The sequence below is a fragment of the Larus michahellis genome, chromosome 9, assembly GCF_964199755.1.
Source record: "Larus michahellis chromosome 9, bLarMic1.1, whole genome shotgun sequence".
Lineage (NCBI taxonomy): Eukaryota > Metazoa > Chordata > Aves > Charadriiformes > Laridae > Larus > Larus michahellis.
This window is the reverse complement of record NC_133904.1, coordinates 15,461,042-15,486,813: the sequence shown is the minus strand read 5'-3', so window position 1 is coordinate 15,486,813 and position 25,772 is coordinate 15,461,042. Positions and strand designations below refer to the sequence as shown.

Below are 25,772 nucleotides of genomic sequence, written 5' to 3'. Positions count from 1 at the left end.
CTAAAACAAGTTATGAACTTTTCTATGAAAGAGCTATTGGTGCTTAAATTAGATGCCAGACCAGTCAGCGTTGAGGGGAGATCTGTTACAGAGAACAGAGAAGGCCAATTTTCCAACCACGTGTTTTAAAAAGGACATGACATTTTCTTCTCAACTGGATCACTGGTTAATTTATTTCTGTTGCAATGCGGAACTTTCTGAGACTAAACCCTGACTTCTGTGGACTGAATATTACTTTAGATAAGGTATAGTTTTAAATGCTGGAACAGAGTAAACTGATACCAAAGTTCACTTATTGGAATATTCCTTGCACAGTCTGTGCTTCTCTGCTCATTACAGAAGGACAGTTTGGCCTGAAACTTCAGTAAAGATTTGTATGTCATATGATATCACAACATAAGCTATCAGGCTTATAAAAGTTAAACAATTTAAACACAAGCAAAACCAACAAAATCAGTTCATTGGCATATACAGTTATCAACTATTATTATTAACAAGCATTCATATACAGTGCCAAAATAATGTAACATCTGACTTGTATTTCAAGCAGAAGTTGTCTTTTTATGGAATCAATAATTTCCCCACTCAAGAGCTTTCATGAATTCCTCTTCAGTAAAAGAAAGCATCTTAGCAGCTTCAATGTGCATCTTAAAAAAGGAAAAGAATAATAAATTAAGAGCAGAAGGTAAAATAATGTGAATTAGCAATTCAAAGTCCTATATAATTGGGATAGCTGAAAGGGCCTTCCAATCTATCATTCTGGTTTTTCGTACTATGGTTTTGATGGATGTTCACCTGTTTAAGCTGAAGCTGCTATTTATATTTTTCTGCAAAAACTTACAGTTTAGAGATAACATGAGAAATTTATGCTAAACGTTGCAACTTCAGCTCTAGTAAAACAGGACCAATAGCTTTTCTTAGTTCCTTGCATTGCTTTAAAAATATCTCAGTTTTAATGAGGCATGGAAATTACTGAAAATCTGACAACTCTTGTGACCTCTAAAGAACAGGTAGAAGTGAAGTGGTATGCATTCTTTCAAGCTGATCAATATACAGCTTAACTTTAAAGCTATTACAAACCAAATACATCATTAAGATTCAGTGTGCTAGCACCTCTAATATGTGTGATTTAATGTTTAATGAAGATTTTAACAAAATAGTATAACACTGTTAAAAATTAACTATCAGCATAACACAAAGAGTAACTATACTACATGAGAACCTGGAGCTGACCACCGGTAGCATGTGTTGCCATGTGTCACACCACATATCTACTGTCCATTATGGCACATACATACAGACACACACCCCCACACGTGTACCTGTGTATATGTTTAAAAATTGTAGAGTAATCTGAATTTGTATTTCTACTACATAGGATATAGCACATTACTTTAAATGGAACACTGAAAGGAACAAACAGAACTTTTTAACATGTAACAAGGCTGTTTTCTCTTCAAATAATGCAGTTGCTTGGAAAACTGTCATCAGGGTCATCAAGGTTTGATGAGAAAACAAGTACTAAATGGTCAGTGTATTTGCAGAGCACTACCAAGCAAAAAGGTGCAGCAGCTGGAAAGCCCTGAAACTCCCTGGGTTCCAGCTGGTGTCCCAGCAGAGGTCACAGTGCTGCCACACGTCCTTATCCCCACACCAGGGTATAATCTCTTTACCTGTCATCATTCAAAGTGGAAAGGAATGTGTCCCAGCTAAATAGTTTTTACTAAAAATTTCAATGAAATGGTTACATTTTGAAGAACAGCAAACTACTTGTGTCTACAAGGAATCTGTTTTTTATTTATCTATAGACATATTGTCAGTTCAAAAGGACAACAAAGTGTATTGCAGCTCCCACAGGCAGTTTAACACCCTCCAGCTCTGTAAAGCTCAGACTTAATCCCTTTTAAAATGAATATTTTCTATTAAATTCTCTCTCAAGGCAAGCAGAGTATGGTCTGAAGAGACCAACTGAACACCAGCAACTATTTGCTGCCAGCTGCAACTCATCCTACTACTGATATTTAATACCTTTTGGGGATTTTTCTCCTCTATCGTTCTTCACGGGGTAGCATATCCTCACCTTCAGACTAGCTGCACCTGCTACGTGCATCTGAATCTGCCACATAAATACTACACAAATGGCCCAAATGAGGTCTTCCTCATTCATTCAACAAAAGGCTTGTGTGAATAAGCCATGAAGTTCTTCAGGTGATTACATGTATGTAATCAATGTATTGAGCACATGTGAGGTTTAGCTGCCCTTCCCCTGGGCCTTCTGCCGGAAGCTCTAAAAGGCAGTGTTAGCACCGTTCTCTTTCAGGTCCTTCCGGTCATAGTCTCTTCTGAAAGAACATCCTCCTTTTGTGAGTAAATAACATTTTGTATAAGAAAAGGTAAGTGGCTTGCCTCTACTATCTGCAGTTCTGATACAGTATTAATAATTTTTCTAAAATGTATTTAATGAAGTTTTGTGAAGTTTATCTGAGACTATGGTTTTGGGTGACAGCCCAACAGAAATACTACTCTTTGACACCCGTATCAGTGAATTCCTGTTCCAGAGGACCATAAGCAACCTCACATACAGGGTATATTTTGAGTGAATGCTGTATTTTTTTCAGTCTCAAAATAAACTTGAAGAGCTAGAAATGCCAGCCAAAGGCTAAGCTAGCCCTGTTTCTGTTAGATGAATCCCCAAGATCTCCTCTGCATCCTGTTACTGCCAGAAAAAATCCTCTTCCACTGGAAATCCTCTTCCTCCAATTACCGATCCTCCTTTGTCCTGTGTTGGAGAGGTATTCCAGATTCAAGGGTGTATTTCCATATCGCAATTCCCAGTTCTTAGGCTAAGTATGTGTATTTTGTTACATGAAGTTGCCACTTCATACAGAACTATGCTGCCTCCGGGGGGGCTCAACAGCCTCAAGAGTGTTTACAAAATGTCTGGTGATCACTGCAGCACTCAAAGGGCAAATGAAATGTTCTGTTTTCTTATCTCAAAGGCTGGCCCTTCTAAGCTGCTTCTGCTCAACAAGTCACCACACACTGCTTGCTTTTGCTCTCTTACAGCTTTGGTTTGACAGCGCAAAAAAGAAGCATGTAAACTCCATCCCAGAATGAATCCCATTAGATTCAGTGGAGTAAGCAATTAGAGGTGAACCACTAAGCTCCTACCTAGACAATTGTGAAGCCCATCGCTCCATACATGTCTTGTGCAGCCTCAGAAAGAAAACTGATACAATGCATGCAATCCCAAGTATTTGGTAAGTGAAAGGTGTGATGGAACTATAAGACCTAAATGCATCAGTAAGTGGAAAATTGTTTGATTTGGGCAACATCCCTTAGAACACAATCCTCTCACTTTCATTTGCTTCCACGTAAACTCACAGGTTCTTTCAGTTTGTACCATCAAAGCTCATTTGACAGGTCTATACTGAAACTGTATTTTGCAAAATGTAAGGTATTTACCCATTCTGCAGTGTCTGAGGTTTCTCTTTCCACGTCCCTCCTTTTTGGGACATCACTACAGCTTTATCAAATAGGACAGTTAAATACATTTTTAGCTATATTCTATCTGAAGTATTAATCCACTTTTCACTACAACACCTTTCTAGGAAAGCTGAATCACTAATTGTTCAGCATGAATTGTCAGTAAGTATTTACTACCTATCCCCTATTCAATTTCAGCTTCAGCTGCTAAAGAAACTGAAAGGCAGTAGCCCCCGCCCTCCCTTTCATGCCCTGAGGGAGATAGGAAATGAATGTAGAATCAAATGACTTTCAAAATAAGTTTAGCTGCAAGTGCAGTGTGGATGGAACACCCAGGCAGCCATGCAGATGTTACTACATTGTGTGTGATTCAAAGTATGTGTGGTATTTCAGGAATTACAAAAGAATGGAGATCAACTCCCCTCCTTCAGTCTAGCAAATTCACACCTAGGATAAGTACTCTCTCTTTTTTTTCTTTTTTTTTTCCTTCTTTTTTTTTTCTGACACACAAGGAGATTGCACCTGGGCAGAACTGTACGTGTGTAGGACACCTCAGAATAGAAACAAAAAGGCACGGTGTTAACAGAGAAGGAAACAGTCTGAGAACCCAGGAAGAAGGTAGGTCTCGAATGTAGTGGCTGACTCCTGAGAGGACATGCTGTTACAGCTGCTGATATGGCAAGTAATATGCTGGGGGGCGGAAACTAAAAAAATATTTCACGTGCTAAAAGTGATTCAACTGATACAGCACCAAAGGGAGTTGCTGTTACTACCTCAGCAGTATTTGTTTTTGGACAAACAGATATTCTCGTCCTAAAGCTTGTCAGTAGCAATCCTTCACCGTGACAGGCTACATTCGAAGTTAGGAATGGAGTCAATTCAAAAGAAGATCAGCCTTTGCTATACAGCAAAATGTAAGCAATATGCACTAATAAACATGAGGCTGCTGCTCACTTGCATTGACACTTCCCAGCCTTGGGGCTCTGGTTTACATGATGCCCTTACTTGACAACACACGGTTTAGCTGGAGGTTGTTAACTGAAATGTAACAGTACTCTGGTCCTTACCTTTTGTCTCTTTAAAATATCAATTAACTTCAACTGCTTTTTAAAACCTGTCATTAGCTCTCCTTTTTGTTTCTGCAGTTTCTTGTTTTCTGTTTTTAATTCTTCAATTGTTTTGAGTTCTTGGTTAGCTACATCCTACCATGGGAAGAAAAGGCGAAATGCATTATCTGTAAAAGTGGTGCTTTAACCAATGATACTAGGCATTACAGAACAAAATGACAAACAGTAGCCACACGTGACATTTCAGAAAAGAAATGGGATTAATCAAAATATTCCCACAACAAAACTTAAAAAAAGAAAAGAAAAACTCATGGTTTGCCTGTGTACATATTAGGTGTGTATGTGTGTTTCTCCCTTTTTCTTAACACGCCTAACTTTCACACAAATGGGGAAAATCAGAAAAGCTTCATTCTGTACCTTTCTTCCTCCTGCCTGAGTTGCAGTGGTGTCATCCGAGATAACTTATCAAACCCTTCAGTGACTTGCTCTAAGTTAATTTTGGGACTGTCTGTAAGATACACAACACTTCCAAACTGATCGAACCTTTTGTCTCATTCTAGCATTCCTGAGCGATTACAGGCTGGAACTCATTTCCCAAAGCCACCGTACCTTGGTACTTTGCTTCAGTTTATTCAGCTCCACTTTATACCTTTCTGTTTCTTCCAGGGCCCTGTTTAAGCGAACCTCTATTGCACTCTGACTGGTTGTGGCCTGCTTTTGTACACGCTTTAGATTCTCCAAGTCCTATTTAAGAAGCAAAGGACAAAAACAGACATTGTGAATAATGGTATTTTAATGAATCCCATATAGACAACACATTTACAGCAGGTCTCACCCTTGAAAACTTAAGAGTCTGAGGACTACTTTGGCCTGCAGATAGAATCTGCCTCAAAGACCATTAATTCCACTGTTAAAATATTCCCTTCTCCTTTGAAATCTTGAAAAGGGATTTTTCTCATCTTTGTTTTAAACTTCTCTGAGAATAATTGTGGATGTCACCATGTCAGACCACAGGATTGCGTGAAAAGCCTCAGATGCCTGAAAAACCTAAGCATCTGCAGATGCTCAGCAGAGAAGAGAAGAGAAAAAAAATGTCAGTATGTCCACTCTGTGGCAGAGTTTGGAAGGGTGGTTAGTATTCCCAGCTGCTTCTTCCCACCGGTTCCTTTTACCTCTTTTCCCCAGAGATTACTATATGCCATTACCAATAAAATGTTAAAACAGCTTACTGAAGATGGCCGAGGGTAGTAACTATTTCATCTAGCAGAAAATAGCTCATCAAGTAAGTGTTTATGGCAACGATCAAACCAGTTCCCTCTTATCTCTGGTGATAGTATTTCATAGCACTGTGAGTGGGGAAATGAGAAAAAGAGACCAAGATGAGGAGCAGAATAATGAGACTAAAGATCAGGGAATACAGATAAAAGACAAAGTAGAAGAAATAAACAATTCTGGCAGAAAGAGCACATCTTGTCATTTGTGAAAAAGAAATAGACTACTCTTTAAAGGACTATAAAATTTTTAGGGCACAGAAAGATTCTTTTAACTAAATCAGCATAGAGAAGGGGCTTGTTGTTAACCTTTTACCCTCAGGCTGCCTTATTTCTCAGTAAGTGTTCTATTTCCTCAGTTCCGTACCAGCTCTTGTGGTGGTTACTTCTAATTTCCACATCACTCATCCAAGAAATACTTACTAATTGACTAGTGTAGGCAGCAAAGATGTTATGGTTGGAACAGGTATTTCTGTGAAGCTTTGAATCTTCTCCAAAATGGATGAAGAAAACAGATTCCTCCAGAATTTTATTGGTGAACGTGCCTACTCTCAGACTTCACAAACATAGATATTGCTTCAATGTTTTTATTTTGTTGCTGACCTGTCCATCTGATTGATTCTTTAAAAAAAGCTGGGTAAGAGCCTGGCTGGTGGGGCAGCGGAGCCCCTCCCTGGAACCTGTGTGTCATCTGGTGTCACGATGATGGAGCTGTGAATAGGGTCAGCTAAATCTTTCGTGCTAAGTATTTTATTCTGCATTAATATGAAAATCTAGCCTTTCAAGCATTTAATGATAGAAAAAAACAAGTCTGCATGCAATGCAAATTACACATCAGTTAATGATATCATTTAATGAAAGAATTCTAATAATTTTTTTAGGGCTTTTGGACATACATTGTCACACATAATACCTTAGCAAGGATGTTTTTGCAAGTCATCCAGTGAGGGTATATTGTTAAATATATTCAACTTCAAGTTTTTCATCTTAAAAATGCCTGAAATAAGTATTTTATTTTGTAAGTAGGCAAGGTTTCTGCCAGTTCTTCAATACTTTAAGTAAAAGCTGGATTAATTTTCCCATATAATGTTTCTCTAAGGGGGGGGAAAAACCTACTATGTTCTAAAACTGCATCCCATTTCCATCTCTGGATTTTCTCCACTGTTCTGGCTCAGCTGAGGCACTTCAATATCGGCAGGGGGTGTGATACCAGGGAGCTCATCTAGGAGTAACCCTCCCAGCTGGCTTGCTTTCCTCACATGAGCAACCATACACAGCCTCTCTATCTTTAGAAAGCCCAGCAACACCTGTCCACCCCCAAAAACATTTGTGAGATAATGTTTGCTTAACATCAAGCCCTTCCTCAAGGCAAATTAGAAAACCCCTGCACAAAGCCTTAAAAGGAATAAGAACACAGGTTTGGTGTTTCCCTGACCTTTAGCCAGCATTACAGCTAGACTGAATTAACCAGTGAGAGAGAACATGGAGGAAGGAATGTTCATATAGACAAGTGGTGAAAAAGGACAGGAGCGCTGATACCATTTATTATATCAACTAAAGAGGAATGCTGGAAAGAAAAGGATAGAAGTTTTGGGGAGCATCAGAATTCAGCTGCTGCCTGATGTGAGTGTTCCAGCAGAAACGTTCACAGAGACCAAACACCAAAAGAATGAAATGTAAAAATAACAAACTAATGACCACGTTTCAGGTAAATTGTGAAAACTAGGTGAGCATCTTTGCCTAGGCACATACCAAAAAAAAAAAGTAGCTGGGGGATTAATGAAATTGTGTAAATTGTTGAAAATCTAAGGAAGCTTGGGAAAGCATGTATCACAACTTTATTCTTCTACCATTTATGTTGCAACAGAAATATCAACAAAAGCAGTAAAAGCCAAAAAATCAGAGGTTACATTTGTGCTACCTCAACTATACAGAAAACCTTCTCTACACTGAAAGTACAAGTCTTGAGAGTTTGGCAGCACAGCAGTACAAATTCAGGCCTGTGTTTACAGGAAATTTTTTTAAAGATATGCCTAGAATTAATCTACAACTACGTTAGTTATATAATGTTGAAGAATACTTCATACCTGAAGAATAAAACAGTTTGCAGACTGCTAAATCCATAGGAGATGTAAGCAATTACTGAAAAAATATTTTTAAATGCATATCTTTGGCAGTTAGGTAATTTTTAATACCAGAAAAAATATGTAAAATAACTTCTGAATTAGCAGAGAACTATTCATTACATTTACCTGCCTTTTTTGCCTTCTCAGTATTGTAAAGAACTACCACTATTTGTCATGATTATGTCTGATCAGTAACCTTGAGAAATTCTAGAAAACACAACCTATTAGGAATAATTCAAGCAGCTGAGGATGGCAGATCCAGAGCAAAGACAAGTGAGGAAAGTGACCATATTTTGGATATGGTACCTGTAGAGCAGAACTGAATAAACTTTTAATCACAATGGACATCTCCTAAATACTGAGATAAACTTTCTAGCTGTGACTGTCCAAGAACCAGCATAGACTGCCTAAGGAAATTATGGAAACTGCCATCACAGAAGGCTTTAAGTACAGGTTAAACTTATGTCCAGGATGGTTTGGATATAATCTATCCTGTCTTGGTTTTGTAGAATAGACTAAATGACTTTGTAAGCCTCAGTCCTATTTACTGTGAGCCATGAGCAGTATGAGTACTGCTACTGAATATTCTTCCTAACAGAATCAACAATCAGGGGACTTATTTAAGGGAACTTAAAACCTCCAAGTATCTGCACAAAAAGAACGCACAAATTTAGAACATTTTTGTTTTAAAATGCGAGAACTACATAATGTTAAGATGAAAGCATGCCTATACAAATGCACAGTATGATTTAATGGAAGTATAATGAGACTTTGTCAGGCTGAGTTGTGTTCTGTTTTCCCTGAATTTTTAAGCGAAACAATCTCCTGGTTATATTACATGTAGTACACAGTACTATATGTATTACATGATTTTGAAGTCAACCTCTCTAGCTCTGAGTAAAGAAAAACACATGCTGCTCTTAGATAAGGTTCCAAACAAACAAAGCTGTGTATGCAGGCCATCTGCTACAACTAGGCATGTACACAATTTTGCGTATATGGCCTACAGCGGGAGCCGGGTTGATTTTGATTCATCCAAATTGGAGTGGCTGGTTTTCAAACAGTCCACTTTCAAGAACCGAGACGCATCCTTTCCTCTACCTCCAGAAGATACTGCAGGTGTTTTTTTATAAAATGTTCAATGGGTTCTACAGTTCACACTAAAATTCCTATAATCAGAAGTAATTTTTAACAATTCTAATTTAAACAAACAAACAAAAAATCCCTGTATTTTTCAAGATTCCTTTGTGAATTTGACAGCGGTTTCTGAAAAGGTTGTTTTACCTACTGTGGGTCTTTTACATAAGAGTTTAATTTTAAACCACAGAAATATATGATTACAGAAGCAGAAGAAAAGCAATTAGCAAAATATATTCTTTTTTCCTTTAAAAATACAATTTCTCAAACTATTTTCAGAGATTAGAAAGCTAATGGGATCATTGGATACGAATCTATCAAACTAGGGTACAGATGGTCATTTGATGCACTTTTTCCCTTTTGCGAGATATGTAAGACTAATATCTGCAATACCTTTTCTAGCGCAATGACCTCTTGTTGTAACACTTCGCTTTTTTTTTTTGCTTCTTGTGACAACATTTTGTACTTTTCAGTCTGAGAACGTTGCATACTGATTGTTCGTTGCAGTCTGGTGTTTTCTTCTTCCATATCTTTAAGTCGAGATTTTAAATTCTGATTTTCATCATCCTGTTTGACAGTAATCAGCAAAAAAACCCAGCTCAATTATTGCAAGGAAGCAGTAGGATAATGCAATAGTAATGTTTTGTAAATAAACGGCAGTAAAATATACATATTGCAGATAGGGAGATAACAACTTTAAAAAATTATGTTATTTCTAAACATTTAGATCCTTCATGATGGATTTCACAACAATTTTAAGAAAGAAAACAACTAAGACAAAGAAAACAAAAGACCAATTTGCCAGGACAATACTTCAAAAAACAGTAACACTTTTCTCATTTAATTTTCTATGGTCTTCTGCTTAGAACTGTCTTGTAGCAGTATGTAAAACATTTAATTTCTCATAGACATTTTGTGACATTTTTGTGAGAATAGCTAAATTAAGAAAAATTCTGGGAAATAGAAGAGAATATAATTACTGATAAATCAATCCATTATGTTTTAGGAGATTATCTGGTTTTGACTTAAAAGCAAGCTCTAATGATCCAGGATAAATCAAGTATTCAAATTCAAGATTCTCTTAACATCAAATGAATCCTGTATTAGCTTCATGACCTACTGGCAATTACATCTTACATGAAGCATTATAATTTCAAGGCATTTTTCTTTTATAACCTTTTAAACATTGTAAGTGAATACTAATGTAGGTTATTTCAGAGATACATTATGCCCTTAATTTCTTTAAGAAAAAGAAATCAAGGCCCATACAGAAAATGAAGATTCTATGAAAACAAGTCTTTCACTCCTGCCCTCTCAGCCCCTAGGAATACATGCTTTAACCTGGGAAATGTACGTGCTTTACCCAAAGTTTCATGTGACCGCAAGCACCTCAGAAACTCCCATTTCTTTATATTTAAAACAGATTTACTGCTTCCTTATAATAATTGGACTGTGAATTGGAACAAAACCCAGAATGTATCTCAAAGCTTTGCCAATATGAAATTTTTGTGGCCTTCTGAATGTAATGAAGTTATTTTCACACCAGAGAAACTAGTATACAAAATTATGCATTTACATACAGAGCGCTATGGGAGCAGAACAAGAATAGGTACAAGGTTGTCTTCTGTCATCTGCTACAGTAACTGAATTCTGTAGTATTTTTGGCATGGAATGATGAAGTTCAATAGCTACTGACAAAATTCTGTTTTATTTGAAAATGTCTTTAAAATCTATATGTAACAACTTTCTTCTGATCACAGCATATAAGTAAGTATTGAAATGCAGAAGCACCTGCATTGATAAAAATGAAATAAAACACAGATATAAAATATTGAAGTCTAATTCCTTCTGAAGATTTTCTCCAGTACCTATCTCAAAAAACTTATTTAATATTATCCTGCTCCTTAACTCTAAATTAAAAGCTTGAGAGAAAACATATAGGTGGTTTGCTATATGTTCTGAATGTCATAATCACATTTGGGCCTGGGGAACAGGTGTAAAAAAGCATTCTGAAGTTGAGAGACCGCAACTAAGAGTAATCTAATTGTGTAAAATGGAAAGGTAGTTTAAAAGCCTTGCTTGATTACAAATGCATGAAAAAGAGGTGATCCCTCTGGCAGACAGACACAAACTATTTAAGGTTTTACAGTTCAAGAGATGTTTGAGCATCACCGGAAAACATATTGCAAGACAGTGCAGATCATAAAATTCACTTGTAGTACACTAACAGTAAAATACAAGTATAGCTTAACAATGCCTTAACTGCAGTCTGATCTGCACAAAATCTACAGTCCTCCCCATCAAGTGTAATCTTGAGAACAACTAATTTCTGTTTCGATTACAATATTCCACTTAAAGTGGATCACAGACTAGCTGTTTCCACACTTTTTTTTCCACCCAGGATGCCCAAAGCACCTGACTAAATTTCTCAAGCATTTTTATTTCTTATTGTGCCCTAACATCCCACTCCTCCATCACCCAGCTGTAGGCATCGCTCATCTTTGCTCCCTACACCAAAATCTGTATCTGGCTGCTACTGTACCCTCCTCCCTTTTCCCAGGCTCTGGTAATGCTCTCCTTCCCAGCAGTGATGGCCAGGGCACTCTGCAGCACCACCGTGTCCCTACAGCTGGGGCACATCTTCGTTCCCAGTGGTTCTTTCCTGCCTCACATTCTTTTTCATTAAGTACATCTCACAAGCTTTTAGACCAAGACCATATTTATACAGAAATTACTATCCTTGCCTCTAAATTCTTAGGAAATTTTAAAAAACAGAACCTTAGTTCTTAATACTTGAAAAGGTGAGGTTGAGGCAATTGTGTTGTGATTATTTGTTAAAGGGGAAGCTACTCCATTTCTACAGATAAGAAAACTCAGCTCTTACCTTTTTCCTGCATTCACACACTACGCTATCCAGCTCTTCCTGCGTAACACGTAACTTTACCTTAAGAAATCTGATTTGAGCTTCTGTGAACATAAAAAGTTACATTTAATATCCACAAGTACTCATTACTCAATGCAGAAAAAAAGCAAGACTGATGTAAGAACTCACTTTCATCTTTTTGTTTTTAAAAACACACTACGTTGTTTAGTAAAGAGAATAGGCAAATAAAAACCTCAGATTTCTAAATAAATGTTGCAAGTTTCTTATTCTTAGGCAAAGCTTTGTATTGATTTTTCCTTTTAACAACTGAACCTGACATCTTTAAAATGTAAAAGAGCCATAATTCTCAAAATTGAAAGTTATTGGATACTTTTGTAGGGTATGTCTACATTGCAGTCAATCTGTAGCTGCAATTTGTGTAGTTACACCCAAAGTAGTTTTAAACTGCTCACAATAAGGAACTAAATGTAAACTGTAAAACCCTCCTAATAGGTAAATAACCCTCCCACACAGTAGTCTATGCTTTTTTAAAGTACACTGCTAAGATTATTCAATTAATAGTTTAAAATTAATTTAATTTAATCAGGTTTTTTCCAAATGAAGTACTTTCTTGCTCTTGGACAGCTAAGAAATGTACTACTGTCATAAAAAAACAAGCTGTCTGGGAATAATATGTTCTTTTACTCCCTATTCCCCACCGTTTCCCCAGATCATTCACAAGGAACTACACCTAAACTTCACAGGCATAAAGCATGGAAACAGTACGAGGATCATGTTGAGCAACATAGGAAAAAAACATTCACAGTAAGTACAAGGGGAAAAGAATAAAGTGAAGGAGGAGCATCTGGACCTGAATGTGAAGGGATGGATGTATGCGTGTGTTCATTTGCTGTAATAGGAAGTCTTTTAATTTCAGCCACCTTCCCTTATCAACTGTCAACTGTGGCTTAACTTGTAACTCTGCAGAGGCCAATAATGAGTAGGATTTAGGAAAACATCACAAAACAAAAAGATTACAGACTGACTTTTTTTCCTTCTGTTACATCCTTGTGAGCTTCTGGTAACTAGTGGCTACCCTGAGATGGAGACCATATTGGAGCCATCAAGTTTAATACCTTTTCATGTACTTCTCTACTGTTAACGTTGTTTGATTTTCTTCATAAAATGTGTTGTAGTTTGGCATTCACAATATCCTGTGGCAATGAGTTGGCTAGTTTAATTATGCATTATGTGAAAGAAACACTTTGTACAGCTTGCTTTAAATCCAATTTAATGTGGCATTTACTAGAGTTTGCATTACAAAAATGGAGCTTTCCCTTTACCATTACTTTTTGCATTACAGAATCTTTCATATTGCCCTCAAATGTTTTGTTTTCAAATTGAAGATTCAAATTCAAGTTGTTCCATGCTTCTAATTGCTACTATATACTCTGTCCTGTATCTAACCCATGACACTTTCCTAATTCTATATCCTGGTTTTGAGATGGGGTGTGCAGAACTGTCTCATGCTCAAGATGGGGTAGCATCGATTGCATAAAAGCATAATGAATAATAGAAAACAATATTTTGGTTTTTGCTATCTTCTGAAGCATTCCTAACAATCAATTTGCCATTTCCACTGTGAACAAGCAAGTTTATGCTTTTGGAGACATCTTAATTAGTAATAACTAAACAAAGTCCAACTCAGAAGTAGGTGTAATTGGCGTTTTTTCTATCAATCAGCATTACTTCGCACTCTTTAACGCCTGTCACCTCACTCAGTACTGTGAGATTCTTCTACAACACCTCAATGTCAGTTTTAACTAAAATCATTGTCTCATATACAAATTTCTTTACCTGCTATCATTCCTTTTTTCCAGATTATTTTTCTGTATATTGAACAATGTAAGCTCCGTGACAGATCACTCTAGGACTATAACACTACCTGCAAAAACTGTTTTTTTCTTTTTAACATTTTCTTTCCTCTTTTACTCAGTTATTAGGCCACAGACAACTTCTCTTCTTAGATAGCTCTGTGTCATTAAAATCAGTTAGTAGTATACCTCGTTGAAAATCCAAGAGCACAACCAGAACCAGATCAACCTTGGGAGGTGGCTATGATCCAAAATTAGAGTTCTCACAAGAGGTAAAGGTAATTAAACAATTAGCTTCCTAATTGGTCAATTTTAATCACCTCATGATAAGTGGGAGGGGTATCACTTAATAAGATGGTCCTAAGTTATAAAGTAACTAACAGTTTAGGGAATGGTAAACAAGAAAAGGTTGTTTGGGGGACTCTGATACCCTACAAGAAGAATAGGTGTCCTGAACTCCTGAGATAATCTGAAGATTAACGTGAAGCGCAACAACACATTCAGGTATTTTGTTCGTATGTATGTGGGTATATTAGATAAAAATAGAACTTTACCTTCATCTTTCTACATGTCTCTGTGTTTCTATCATTGCTTGTTACCACAGAGTTGAGTTATAACTCACAAAAACCGCCCCTGAGAAAAATAATGTGTAAGCTACTGTGTTGGCAGAAAAACGGCTGCACTATAATAACCTGTGATCATGAAATAATGACATGGAATTTAATTTCAGGAAGAGCGCTGCAAGAAGCTCAGGGAAAGCACAATGGTATGGAACCTTATCAGCACATTGCCCTAAAAAGTCTAGCACAAGCACATAAGTCTGAGGAATCCCGTACCAGGAGATTCCCCCTAAGGGATCAGCCCACTCTCTAACAGGGCCTATTTAGCATCCACATCCACTTTCTTGTGAAAACTGTAACTGCTCTTGGAGTTTGATGCTGCTAGCCTGCTCTGCAATTTTGCATATTACAGAGGCATTCAGACTATTCCAAATAGTCAATATCAAATTTAAAAACCAAAAATCAATCCAGAGTATTTTCATTTCACTTCATCATTAGAATTACAGAAACAATTCTTAATACTCAAATACATGCCCTTGGTCCACAAGGCCTCATCACTAGACACCAGTAATAACTCTTCTTGAGTTATCCCGAATTTATTTGGTGTAAGCTTCCCATGTGGTCCAAAGCAATTTCTTATTAGTTCAGGAACAAGAACTATAAAAAAAGGTATCTGAATATCTGTTTTGAGAGACTTATTAACAAAAGACTTGCACAGAATTACATGAGGCTAGAAATCAAGCTATTTCTGTGTTCACATGCTCGTCACCATCAAGCTGTTAGATTAAAAGCAGAGGTTTGGGCATTCTGTAGTACTGCTGTGAATCTCTGTGCTTGCTTTAGCCAAAAAGACAGATGTGCATCATGCCTTCAGCTTCACTGGCAAATGTTGCAATCCCTTTTCCTACTCTATTTCTAGGACAAACATAAACTCGCCATTTGGAGTGGGAAAGTGTCCAGAGGATTCTCATTCAAGCACTGTTGCTAAAACACCACTTCATTTAAACCACTTACTGAGATCCATACCATTGATCTGAGGAAAGGCTTTTTCCTCTAAAGGCAGAATCTGTGCAAAGGACTGAAGTTCATCTTTTTGGAAATAGAAACTTAGCATCGTGTATTTCTGTTTCCCAGTGAAATGAATCAGATGTCATGCACATATTCAACACACATAACCATCCAAACGTCTTCCTACAAAGGTGGAAATCAAGATAAAATTCACTTTTTCCTATGACTAGTTGTATGTGACCTGATCTTCCTCCAGGACTATATAAAGAAGAAAAACCTTCTTTTCCTTTTCCCTTTAACTTAAGGGCTTTAGAACTTTCCCTGAAACTTCTACAGAAACTCTCACTTTTTCCCCCCAGGGGAACCAATTTCTAACAGTCAGAAAGTAAGAATAAAAATATTTAGCCATGGGCAACGACTTACCTGCTCCCATTTCATTTCCAATGCTTGGAATAATATCATCATTATCTAGACAGTCCGGTAAGCCTCCTTTCTCTAGTTTTTCTTCAATTTTGCTTATTGTTTTTGCTAAAGAAAAATCTATGCAATCTTCCAGTCCTGCAACATCATCAGTACTTTGTACTTCTGGGTTTCTTATTTTTGAACTGAAAAAAAAAGCAAACCCTAGATTTTAAATTTGTAATTAAAAAAAAAATACAAAAATATAGCATATTTGCTGGTTTTAAGAGTATACAGAATTATTTACCTAATGCAACTTCATTGCTCACATTTGTATGAAAGGTGCATTGATGACAATTTCTCATTTTTTTTAAAGGAGGATACCTTTACTGTATTGTATATTTAAAAATTACAGGATTTCACCTATTATAACGTAGGAGGCAGCGAAACAGTACCATTTTCTAATGAGAAGATTTTGGCATGGTCTTCTCATCCAACAACTTCATAACTAAATCAGAGTAAAAGAAAAAAACAGGGGAATGTTCTGTTGGCTTTAGCTACTATCCTCTGCCTTAATTCTGCTATTTTTTCCCCCTGCATGTTAACATCTAGAGCTCTGTCCTCTCTAGCTGTACTCCTACCTTATGACCACAATTTCTTTATCTTTATGCCTGACCTAGGAAACTTCATTGAACCTAGAAGTTGCACCCCAAAGTGTTCATAAAACCCAAACAAAACACAAGGTATGGGACACATCCGCTGCATAGGGTATCTCCTCAGCTTTCTTTTATAAAAAGATGACATTAGTTCCCACAGTATCTGAAGCTCCTAAATTCTTATTCCAATATACCCTCATCCCAATGCAGCCTCCAAACTCCTCCCAGCTGCTACCTTTCTCTCACAACATTGGGTTCACCCTGCAGGTCCTGTATCTGCACAATTGCACTTCTAAATCTCATGATGTGGTGCCAGCACGACAGCCTCCCCTGAACTGCCCAAGGGAGGCCCAAAGAGTTCACAAGAGACTCCCAAGTCCTGAAAGACAACCTCGGCCTGTGTAAATTCCATGTTCTGCCACCTTGCAGACAATATTCATCCTATTCTGACATTTTTGCATATCTTGTGGCAGTTTTGATTTGCTCCCAGGATTTTATGCATTTCTTCACTCTTTTCTTTTGTCCAGAGTTCCATTTCTTGCTTGTACAACCTTGAATTGGCTATCTACACAGCTGAAGCTTTTCAGCTTGAAACCCCTGAAAGCTGTGGTACTATTACTGACTTTTGTCTTGTGAGTCCAAGATTCACCAAAACAGGGGAGACCCTCGAGGGCCTCATGTTTCCCATCACAAGCCTGATCACAAATCAGTCTGCGCCACCCAAGCGTGCTCTCTCAGGTTGCCTCAGATGGTGTATTTCCCACATGTACACTCATTAGCCATCCTTTCACTGAAGAAGTTAACAGAGTTTAACTGTCAGTCTTGAGAAGTGCTTGACCAGGAAGCAACGGTTTCACTGTTGTAACATTAATCACATACATGCGCTAGTCACTTGTGGTGCTCCGTGCAAGTAAGCAGAGATAGCTATATGGTGGAGCTGACTGAGGAGGACTGAGAGTTTGATATATTTATTTATACAAATATATATAAATGTAGAAGCAGACATGAATAAAAATAACCTGACAGACAAAAACAGCAACTAAAATATTTTACTACAAACAGACAGATGTGTGTAACATACCTTGAAGTTGTTCTTCTTCCCTTACTTCCAGAGTACGGTCTGTTCTGAGCCATTGGCACGGAAGCACATTTCTTCTTGTTTGCTAGCTACAATTTTTTTTCAGAAAGTAGTGATTTTCATTTTTAAATTGGTTAGGAATTACTTATTTCTAGTGTCTTTTGCGGGTTTTGGTCTTTTTCTTTTTCATATATTCAGACTTAAGGATACTTTTCAAACTGTAATTTTCAAACTCTCAAAAGCACAATTTTTCAGTTTTACTTGCACTTGTCTTTATCTTGCAACTTTTATGTCCATATGCTCAAATTATAATACATCCAATAGTCATTTGCTTGTGGGAGTTTTTGCACACATATCATAATAAATTCATGCATAAGCAAGGCTCTCAGCTATTGCCAAGGTATGATCAACTGGACTGCCAACAGAGTGCATTTCTTTGAAAAATGCTTATTGTACCTTCAAAACCAGGCCATTTTTATGCATTATTTTACTCTTATAAATTCCTGAAGGAGAAAAATCTAATAATATTTTTGTTACTTTTTCACCCAAATAAATATTCTTGAAAAAGTTAGGTTTTTTTCTATTGTATTCTGATAAATAACTGAAGACAGGATATTGGAAGCTTTAACTGACCTCCTAAAAGATTCAATGTAATTGTAATTAGGGACCAGTGAGTTTGTTCCTAGTCTCAATCTCCTTTTCCCGTTATATTTCCCTTCCTGTACTAAATATTTTGACTGCTTATTTATTATTACATCTAGAAGACAGCAGAACTGCCTTTAGTATTACACTGGTGGGGGAGGGAATGGGAGGAAGGAAGAAATTAATTATGTTCTAATATTTTGCACTTAGAGTTCTTAATTTGATGTTCAAAACACTGAACAATTCTGTCAATGCTTTACATGTGAGGAATCTTAGAACACAAAAATTAAACGTGATCTATGTCCACTTAACCACCAGTGGCACTGAGAAACCCTAGTAACACTGCCCCTGTAGCACTGCTTTGAACATCACTTCCTTTTGGCTTCCCACCCATGTAAATCCTCAGTGTAGCACAGCCTCAAAGCCAGAAGTAATACGTAGAAATTATACTAGAAGATAAATTAATCAGGATAGTTTTGACTTTGATACCTTGGCATATGAGTGTATAAGAGATGAAACTTCAGGACAGAGTGGATCTCTGCAGAAAAAAAAAATTTAAAATAAAAATTCACAGAACATGTATAACAAAATAAACATTTTACAATAAAAACTCAACACACACACACCCCGCCCCGTCAGAATCAGGAGAATAACATTTGGTATGTCTAGAATAAACAATATAGCTAAGGCAGGAACATAAACTAAGTTCAATCATAAATTCAGTCTCTTTCTCTGTCTTTCCATTACACCTCATTTGCTAGCTAAATCACCTGGTGAGTCTAGGGTATCTAATAGTTTACTTATGTACCAGAATCTTCTCTTTAAATTCAGTATATTGCTGCACCTACTGGCTTATTAGATCAATGATTCCCTGTACCAGGGAGTACTTAGCCGGTCTGCAGTGTTATCAGGCTCAACAAGAGAGACTGACAATCCATTACAAAGATCACCAACAGCTCAGTGGTTAATATGCCTACCTGACATACAAATCCCTGAATTAATACAAAGAAAATGAAGATATAAACCAGTGTCCTCTACGGCCTAAGAGAGAGTGCAATTGTATGCTCAGATTGACTGTTGTCAAGTCAACTGACAGCAACTATCGAGTGAATATGAGGTGGGAGCAATTTATAAATTAAGCCTCACATAATTTTCTCTGAAATACACGTTGCAAATACTGTACCCATTTTACAGATGAAAAAAACAGAAATAAAAAAGCAGCTTTCTTATCTGCTTATTTGGCTGAAAACCATACTTCTTACTAACTGAACTTCAGGTTAATTGATTATTTTAAAATCTGCTGGAAACAAGCAGAAAGTTTTAGCATGTTGCGTACTATTCAGGTCAAGTTTCTTGTCACATATTTGTCACACATATCTTGACACATATATGTCACACATATGTCACAAAGCACTTTTTTGCTTTTAGAATGAGTTATGTGAATCTGTGATATTGTACTGAATGGCCACTTTTTAACTACCCGTTATAATTTTTTACTTCAATTAAAATGCTGTCTTATAAAAGCTTTGGAATAAAATTTAAATTTCAGGCACATCAAGTCACCTCAATTTTTTTTGCCCAGCTGATTTGAGCAAACATTTAGATTTTGTCTTTAAAAATTTCACAGACATCCATTCATCAACAAGAATTATCTGTACAAAGCTGCAGATTTTATTAATCCAAAAAAAACCTGGAGAAATCGTCTGTGTGGTTGGCAACAGACTTCAAGAATAGGATGATTAGGTTTTTTTGTCTATTTACCCTATTTTCCTCATGCTTCCTTCCTATTGGCTAGCTTTAGGAGCATACAGAAGGTGAGGATTTGCTGCCACAGAAATAGCAGCTATATGTTATTCTGGAAAATACGAAAATACAACACTGTCTATACTAAAGAAAACAACAATGTTCTTTCCATCAATAGACTAACTTGTTCTTACTACATCTGTTGTCTCAGGGCCTTCTTTTTAAACAAACAAACAAACCCCTCATTTTTCACTAAATTCCTCAAACTTGTTTAACCCTAATGGTTTCTTTCCTCTTCCCCATACATGATAACCCATTTTTGAAAACCTCATAATACAGTTCTGTAGTTGTTTGGTAAGTGAAATCAATGTGTAAATCCTGAAAAGGTATACAAATAAGTAGCTAGAGGATTGTGGCAACACTGCAACAGAAGCTAATGTTTAACAATTCCATCTCTGCATGTAAACAGGAGATGCATGTGCATGAGCAAACCCTTTGTGTTTGCTAATCCTATTCAAAGCCTATAGCGTGCTTGCCCATGCGCGTACAGTTCCCATCGCCATGAGCCTGGCAATGCTCTGAAGAGTGAAAGTGTAAACAAAAGCTGATTTCAATGCGGTGTCACTGGAGCTGCTTTGTCTCTATGCAATTCAAGTTCCTCTAAAAAATTATGCTATAAAAACTCCAGAGTAACTTATTTTAAAACATACACTGACTTGGAGAGTGACTTAAATATTTGCTGCCTTTTTTTTTTTTTTTTTACTTTGCTTACTCTTTTTTTTTCCTCTTAACCAGTCTTTTTTTCCCCTGATACTACCTCTTTCTTTGCTTCAATTTCTCCCCCTTTCCAGTTGCTTTAGTTTTCATTCTCCTAAAAGGAATCAATAGAACTGGTTTCAAAAATATCTCAAGTGCTTCCTTTAGACTTGTGGCCTATCATCTGCTTGCACAATTTTGAAAGAAAAAAATTTTTTAATTAAATATTAAATACTTGGAACTAATCTAATTGAATGGCCTCAATGTTCACTCATGGATAATCAGTATACATAATTCCTAGCCCACATTTCTAATTTTTTTTCACTACAGCATGGGATTTCAGCTCTTCTCTCACATAAATTTTTACCAGAAAACAGACTGTGATTGTTTTAAGGTATTTTAGTTTATGTAGGTAGTGGGCAGATCAGCTGCTACTCTGACATCCTAATTGCCAATATTTTGTTTTAACTCCTGCTGCACTCCCATTTATTTCAAATGTATACCATCAAAGCTGTTAACTCCCTTTGTGAATCCTCCAATCACATTACTTCATAAAACACCCCTGTAACTCAACTCCAGTTTGAAGTTCTTAAAAAACCTTCTACCTACTGTTCAAAATCAATCTAACAAAACATACAACTAAAGCAAGATCCAGAATTTTTTTGCAAAGCATGATAATACTGATAACACATGGAGTTCCATCCGTCTCCCCAGCCCCTCAACTGACAGATATGGCTTTACAATAGCTCAGGAATAATTTTAACTGTAGTAGCAATCTTCTGCTGGTATAGTCAGGCTTCTATCACAGACTTGCTGTCACACCTTTTTGCGTACTGAAAAACCCTTTTACATACATAAAAACGCCTCACTTTTTGTTTTCACTTTTCCTCTGCACTAATTATTTGTCACCTCTAGCAGCCTTTCATATATACTATTTCAAAACAGTTTCGCAGCTGCAGTTTAACATTTGAAGCACCTTGGAGTCTGGCCCTGTATCTTTGTTATCCGGATTAGTGGCATCATAAATTTAGGAACCTACCAGATCAGATCTCTTGATAAAGTTTATTTATCTTAAATTCACCCACTTCCTGTACTATCAATACACAAACCCTTGAACAACTAAATAAATAATAACGCCCCTGAACAGCTAAGTCAATATGGCTATGTATCCACTCTAGAGCTAATGGGTTCAAATACACAGGCCAAAATCCACAGTTGTACATATGTTCATACAGGCCAAAGGTATGCTGGCCTCAGGAGTGTAATGATATCCAAGTTCCAGAGGGTGGCATCTGAATGTTTGTCTGTCTTAGGTTTTTGTGTTTGTTTTTTTTTATCAAGCACTTCCTGTCCCAGGAATATTTAGGCCAAGTTAAATGTGAACTAGTATCTACTTCTTCCCTTTGTCAGCTGAACTGGTTAAAAACCATCTACTGCTGAGCGTCTACTGTTTTGTACTGCAAAGAAACCTGTTACCTTGCCTTGCTTTTTTACAGATGTCAGCACTACTTAGCATCCCAGATAGAGTATTTCAGCAAAATTAAGACTTCCTTGAAATAACAAGGAACAACACTCACTCAGTATCAATTTCAAATAATAGGAAAAAGTTTAGACTTCACAAATCCGGTATGCTGTAAAGATAGATAAAATAGCAGCCTGACTAGGGCACAAGTCAGGGTATACAGGATCAGTGTGAAAGATACCCCACAAATTATATGCAGCAGTTGTAAAGCATATACCTCTGTCTGCCGTCTTCACGTGACTTAGACTGTACTGAAACTGGTCTAGATAGTATCTCCTGTTGGCCGTTCTTGATTTAAAAAAAAAAAAATAAAAGCAGTCAATTTTGGGGGAATATAATCCATTAAAGATGAATTACATATTCGTAAATCACAGATCACAACTATTGTCTACTATGAAAAAGAATGGAAACTACAGCCTGCTGTGGAAAAGAACTTCTCAAACATGGCAAAAGATGGCTAAAAATTAAAATGCCATTGCTATCTCCCAACATTTATTTCTGCTCCACAACACGTAACTGCCTTTTGCCTGTAAAACTTTTGCCCAAATTAACATCAATGGAGATGCTCTTATCCTCCCTCCTTTTGCTCTGAAACACAGGAGTAGCAAATGCATAGCAGGTGGAACAAATTTTCAATTTTCCATATTGCACAATAAGCCTTAAAAAGAAATCTTTATTCATGCAATACAACCATAATTGCACACTGATATGTTGTATGTACTTTAGAGAACAATTCAGTCTGAATGTTCAGATAGCTTCTATGTTGCTAAGTTACAGTTAGAAAGCATAATCCAGAACAAAATGCAGTTGTCCTGTTTGGTGTTCTGTTTTTTGGGGTTATTTTTTGTTTCTGTTTTTGTTTTTATTTAAGTTAGACTGTTTTTCTTTTGTTGTTAAACGTATATCTGTGCAATCTGGCAGTACCATGTGGTATATTAAGTGTCCTAAGAATATTTGATCTTCTGCCGTATTTAGAGAAGGGGAAAAAAAACAGTCATTTTGTTGTTGCTTTTTTTTTAAAGGAAAGAGACTAGATGCTATTTTGGACGCTTCATCTGCTTCTGTTCAAATGCCAAGCAGTTAGCCTCAGCTTATCACAGCTCAAGAGAAGAATATGTTTTCACAGGACATAAAAATGAAGTTTCAACAGTGGGAAAAGTGCACACAAGTATAGCTTTCTGAAAGACTTAATATTTTGCATTTTAAGCATTATTTATTTGAGCGAGTGCACTTACAGTGAATATATCTAATATGCAGAACACCTTCTCCAAACTGTTTTGGGTATAAACCATACCTCCGCTGTTCCTTTTTTTAATATTTGTCCAATTTTCATATAAAAACTTGACTCTACCTGGTACACCACCACAGCAATGTTAAAAGATAATACTGATGATAAACGGGAAATTTTTCTGTTTTAAGAAAGCTTCCTTCTTGCTAACTACGTATTTTCTATTTATGTTGCTTATTCTTTGTATTTCTTTCAGCTTAAACAATGTAGATCCTATTTTACTAGGATGTTATTCCAACAGTATCTGGTTTTCAAGTACTTTTTTTTTTTTTTTTAGTATTTAAGACATAAAACCACCTACAGATACTTTTCTTAAACATCATAACCAAGTTTTTTCAATGCAGTTTTATCTGCACAATGCTCTGTGGATCTATGTGAACCTCTATGTGAACATCTACCTACCTGATGAAATTATATAAACACTATTTTTAGATGTGTCTTTAGTAGAACTTTACCATTTTGAAAAAAAAATAATTAAAAGCTTAGATTGTGTTTGAAACAAAAATACTTTTACTTTTAGTTGTCATGGTCTAAATAATTTCTTTTGAAACTTGACCCTGCGTGCATGTGAATCATGGCTAATTTACATGACAGTCTGCATTACCTACTCACCATTATTTCTTCAGCCTGACGCACTAGTTTCGCTGTTTTTGCTTCTAGTTCTGCATTCAGTCGCCTGAAAGAGAGTGCTTGCTACTGAGTTTTTTGAAAGATTTAAAATAAATAAATGTAAGCATGACAGTATCTCTGCCTGAACGAAGTGAAATTTTAATAACTCCTACACAGGAACACTGCAATATACTTCAGGGTATTAACAAAGTTACGTTTCAACAACTCCCTGGGCTTCTGTCAAATCAACAGTAATAGAACACCTATATCCATTAAACAGTAAGGTTTAGACTATAATTCTGAGAGGTAAGGGTGTCCTTGCTTTTGTCCATGTCATTGTTTAATATGCATTTTACATATATTTCCTCAGTGCTTTCCATTTTTAACACAGTCCTTACCTTAGGTATACTTAGCAGCAGGGGTTGGGCAAGCAGGCATGTACGATTACATTACTCGATCACAGAATTAAAATGTGTTGCTAAACACATGTACAGGTTAAAATAAGCTTGTGTTCCTGCATGCTTCACTTCATAGCTTTTTGTGCGGTGTGACTGAGTTTCTGAGGCATGGCTCCTTGTACATCCTCACCATCCACAGGTAACAGAGCGAGAGCTTTTAAACGTGCTTTCACTGCATTTGTACCAAGCTTAAGAGCTTTTAAGCTTTTTTTTTTTTTAACAGGCTTAAGCACGTATATATTCATAATGAGAAAGTAATGTCAGTGTTTTAAATGCAGAAAACCCGACTGTCCGACGCTGTGGGGCCGAGGTGAGGCCTAGAGCAGCGCCCAGGCCTCCCTGAGGGGTTGTAAAACAGCCCAGGAAAACGGCCGTACCGCGGCGGCAGAAGGTTAAAACATTGCTCTTGGGACTCTAATTTGTACGCTTTGGGGGAACGAGTTGAGGGACTGAGATAGAGGGGATTAACTGTAACCTCCGTGAGGAGAGCCTGCGGGACAGGGCTGAGGTGCCGGGGCCCCGCCGCCGCCCGCGGCCTCCTCCTTACTTGTACTCCGCCTCCTTGGCCAGCAACTCGCCGCTCACCAGGCCGGTCCCCACGGCGGCGGGGGGTCGGGGGTGCCCGCCGGGCGTTCTCCGCACCTGCAGCGAGGAGGAGGAGATAGTTTGCGGGACGAGCACGGCGCGGCCACCCGCAGCCTCGTCCCGCCGCCCCCGCTCGCCGTACCCCGGGCAGACCCCCGCCCCGCCGGACCCCGCCGCTCGCCGCCATTTTGTTGGCGCAGAGGCTGCTGCCTGGCGTCGCCTTCGCCGGGGCAACCGGCCGCCGCCGCGGGGGTGGCGGCTCTGCCTCTGTCCCCTCCCCGGCCGAGGGGCGGCCGCCGCCGCGGCTTGCCGTCCTCCCCGGCCAGGCCTCCTGGCGCCGCCGGGTACGGAGGGCAGGGGCGGGGGCAGCCGCCTTTCAGCCCTTGGTGCCGGGCGGAGGGAAGATGAAACCCTTCGTCTCCCTTTTGCTCGCGCGGTTTGGTGCCACCATGTCAGGAGCCCTGTGACAGCCATTGAGGGCACGGGGTCAGGACCCCTGACCCGAGGGCCGGGATCAGCAGGCTCCTGGCATGGCGCTGGGCCGCCATGGGCTCAGGTGAGGGGGAAGTGATAAGGTCCGAGGTGCATTACTGCTGTTATCGTAGTATTTATTACAACCCTTCTGTTTGAGCCTTTTGGCCTTG

General features: G+C 37.8%; 1 protein-coding gene across 3 annotated transcripts; it reads right to left on the bottom strand.

Moving 5' to 3' along the window:
* Positions 1–142: 142 nt before the first annotated feature.
* TEX9 (testis expressed 9) lies at positions 143–25,456 on the bottom strand. Of its 3 annotated transcripts, XM_074599977.1 has the most exons (12): positions 25,271–25,456; positions 25,091–25,185; positions 24,089–24,152; positions 22,406–22,476; positions 18,657–18,705; positions 17,529–17,614; positions 15,816–15,997; positions 11,972–12,054; positions 9,481–9,654; positions 5,163–5,297; positions 4,554–4,688; positions 143–647 (listed from the first exon to the last, which is right to left on the bottom strand). In XM_074599977.1, exons 1-12 carry the CDS (start codon positions 25,313–25,315, stop codon positions 570–572), a joined length of 1,197 nt encoding a protein of 398 aa, XP_074456078.1. In that variant the 5' UTR covers positions 25,316–25,456; the 3' UTR covers positions 143–569. The 3 variants fall into 3 exon arrangements, with proteins under 3 accessions (XP_074456078.1, XP_074456080.1, XP_074456079.1); XM_074599979.1 differs by lacking the exon at positions 9,481–9,654; XM_074599978.1 differs by lacking the exon at positions 4,554–4,688 and having other exon boundaries at positions 454–647.
* Positions 25,457–25,772: the final 316 nt, after the last annotated feature.

Coding starts and splice junctions, on each gene's coding strand:
- TEX9 (XM_074599977.1), bottom strand. CDS start 25,315: ATGGCGGCGAGCGGCGGGGTCCGGCGGGGCGGGGGTCTGCCCGGG. Junction 4,689..5,162: donor AACTGAAGCAAAGTACCAAG/GTACGGTGGCTT, acceptor TTCCCATGGTAG/GATGTAGCTAACCAAGAACT. Junction 648..4,553: donor ATATTTTAAAGAGACAAAAG/GTAAGGACCAGA, acceptor TCCTTTTTTAAG/ATGCACATTGAAGCTGCTAA.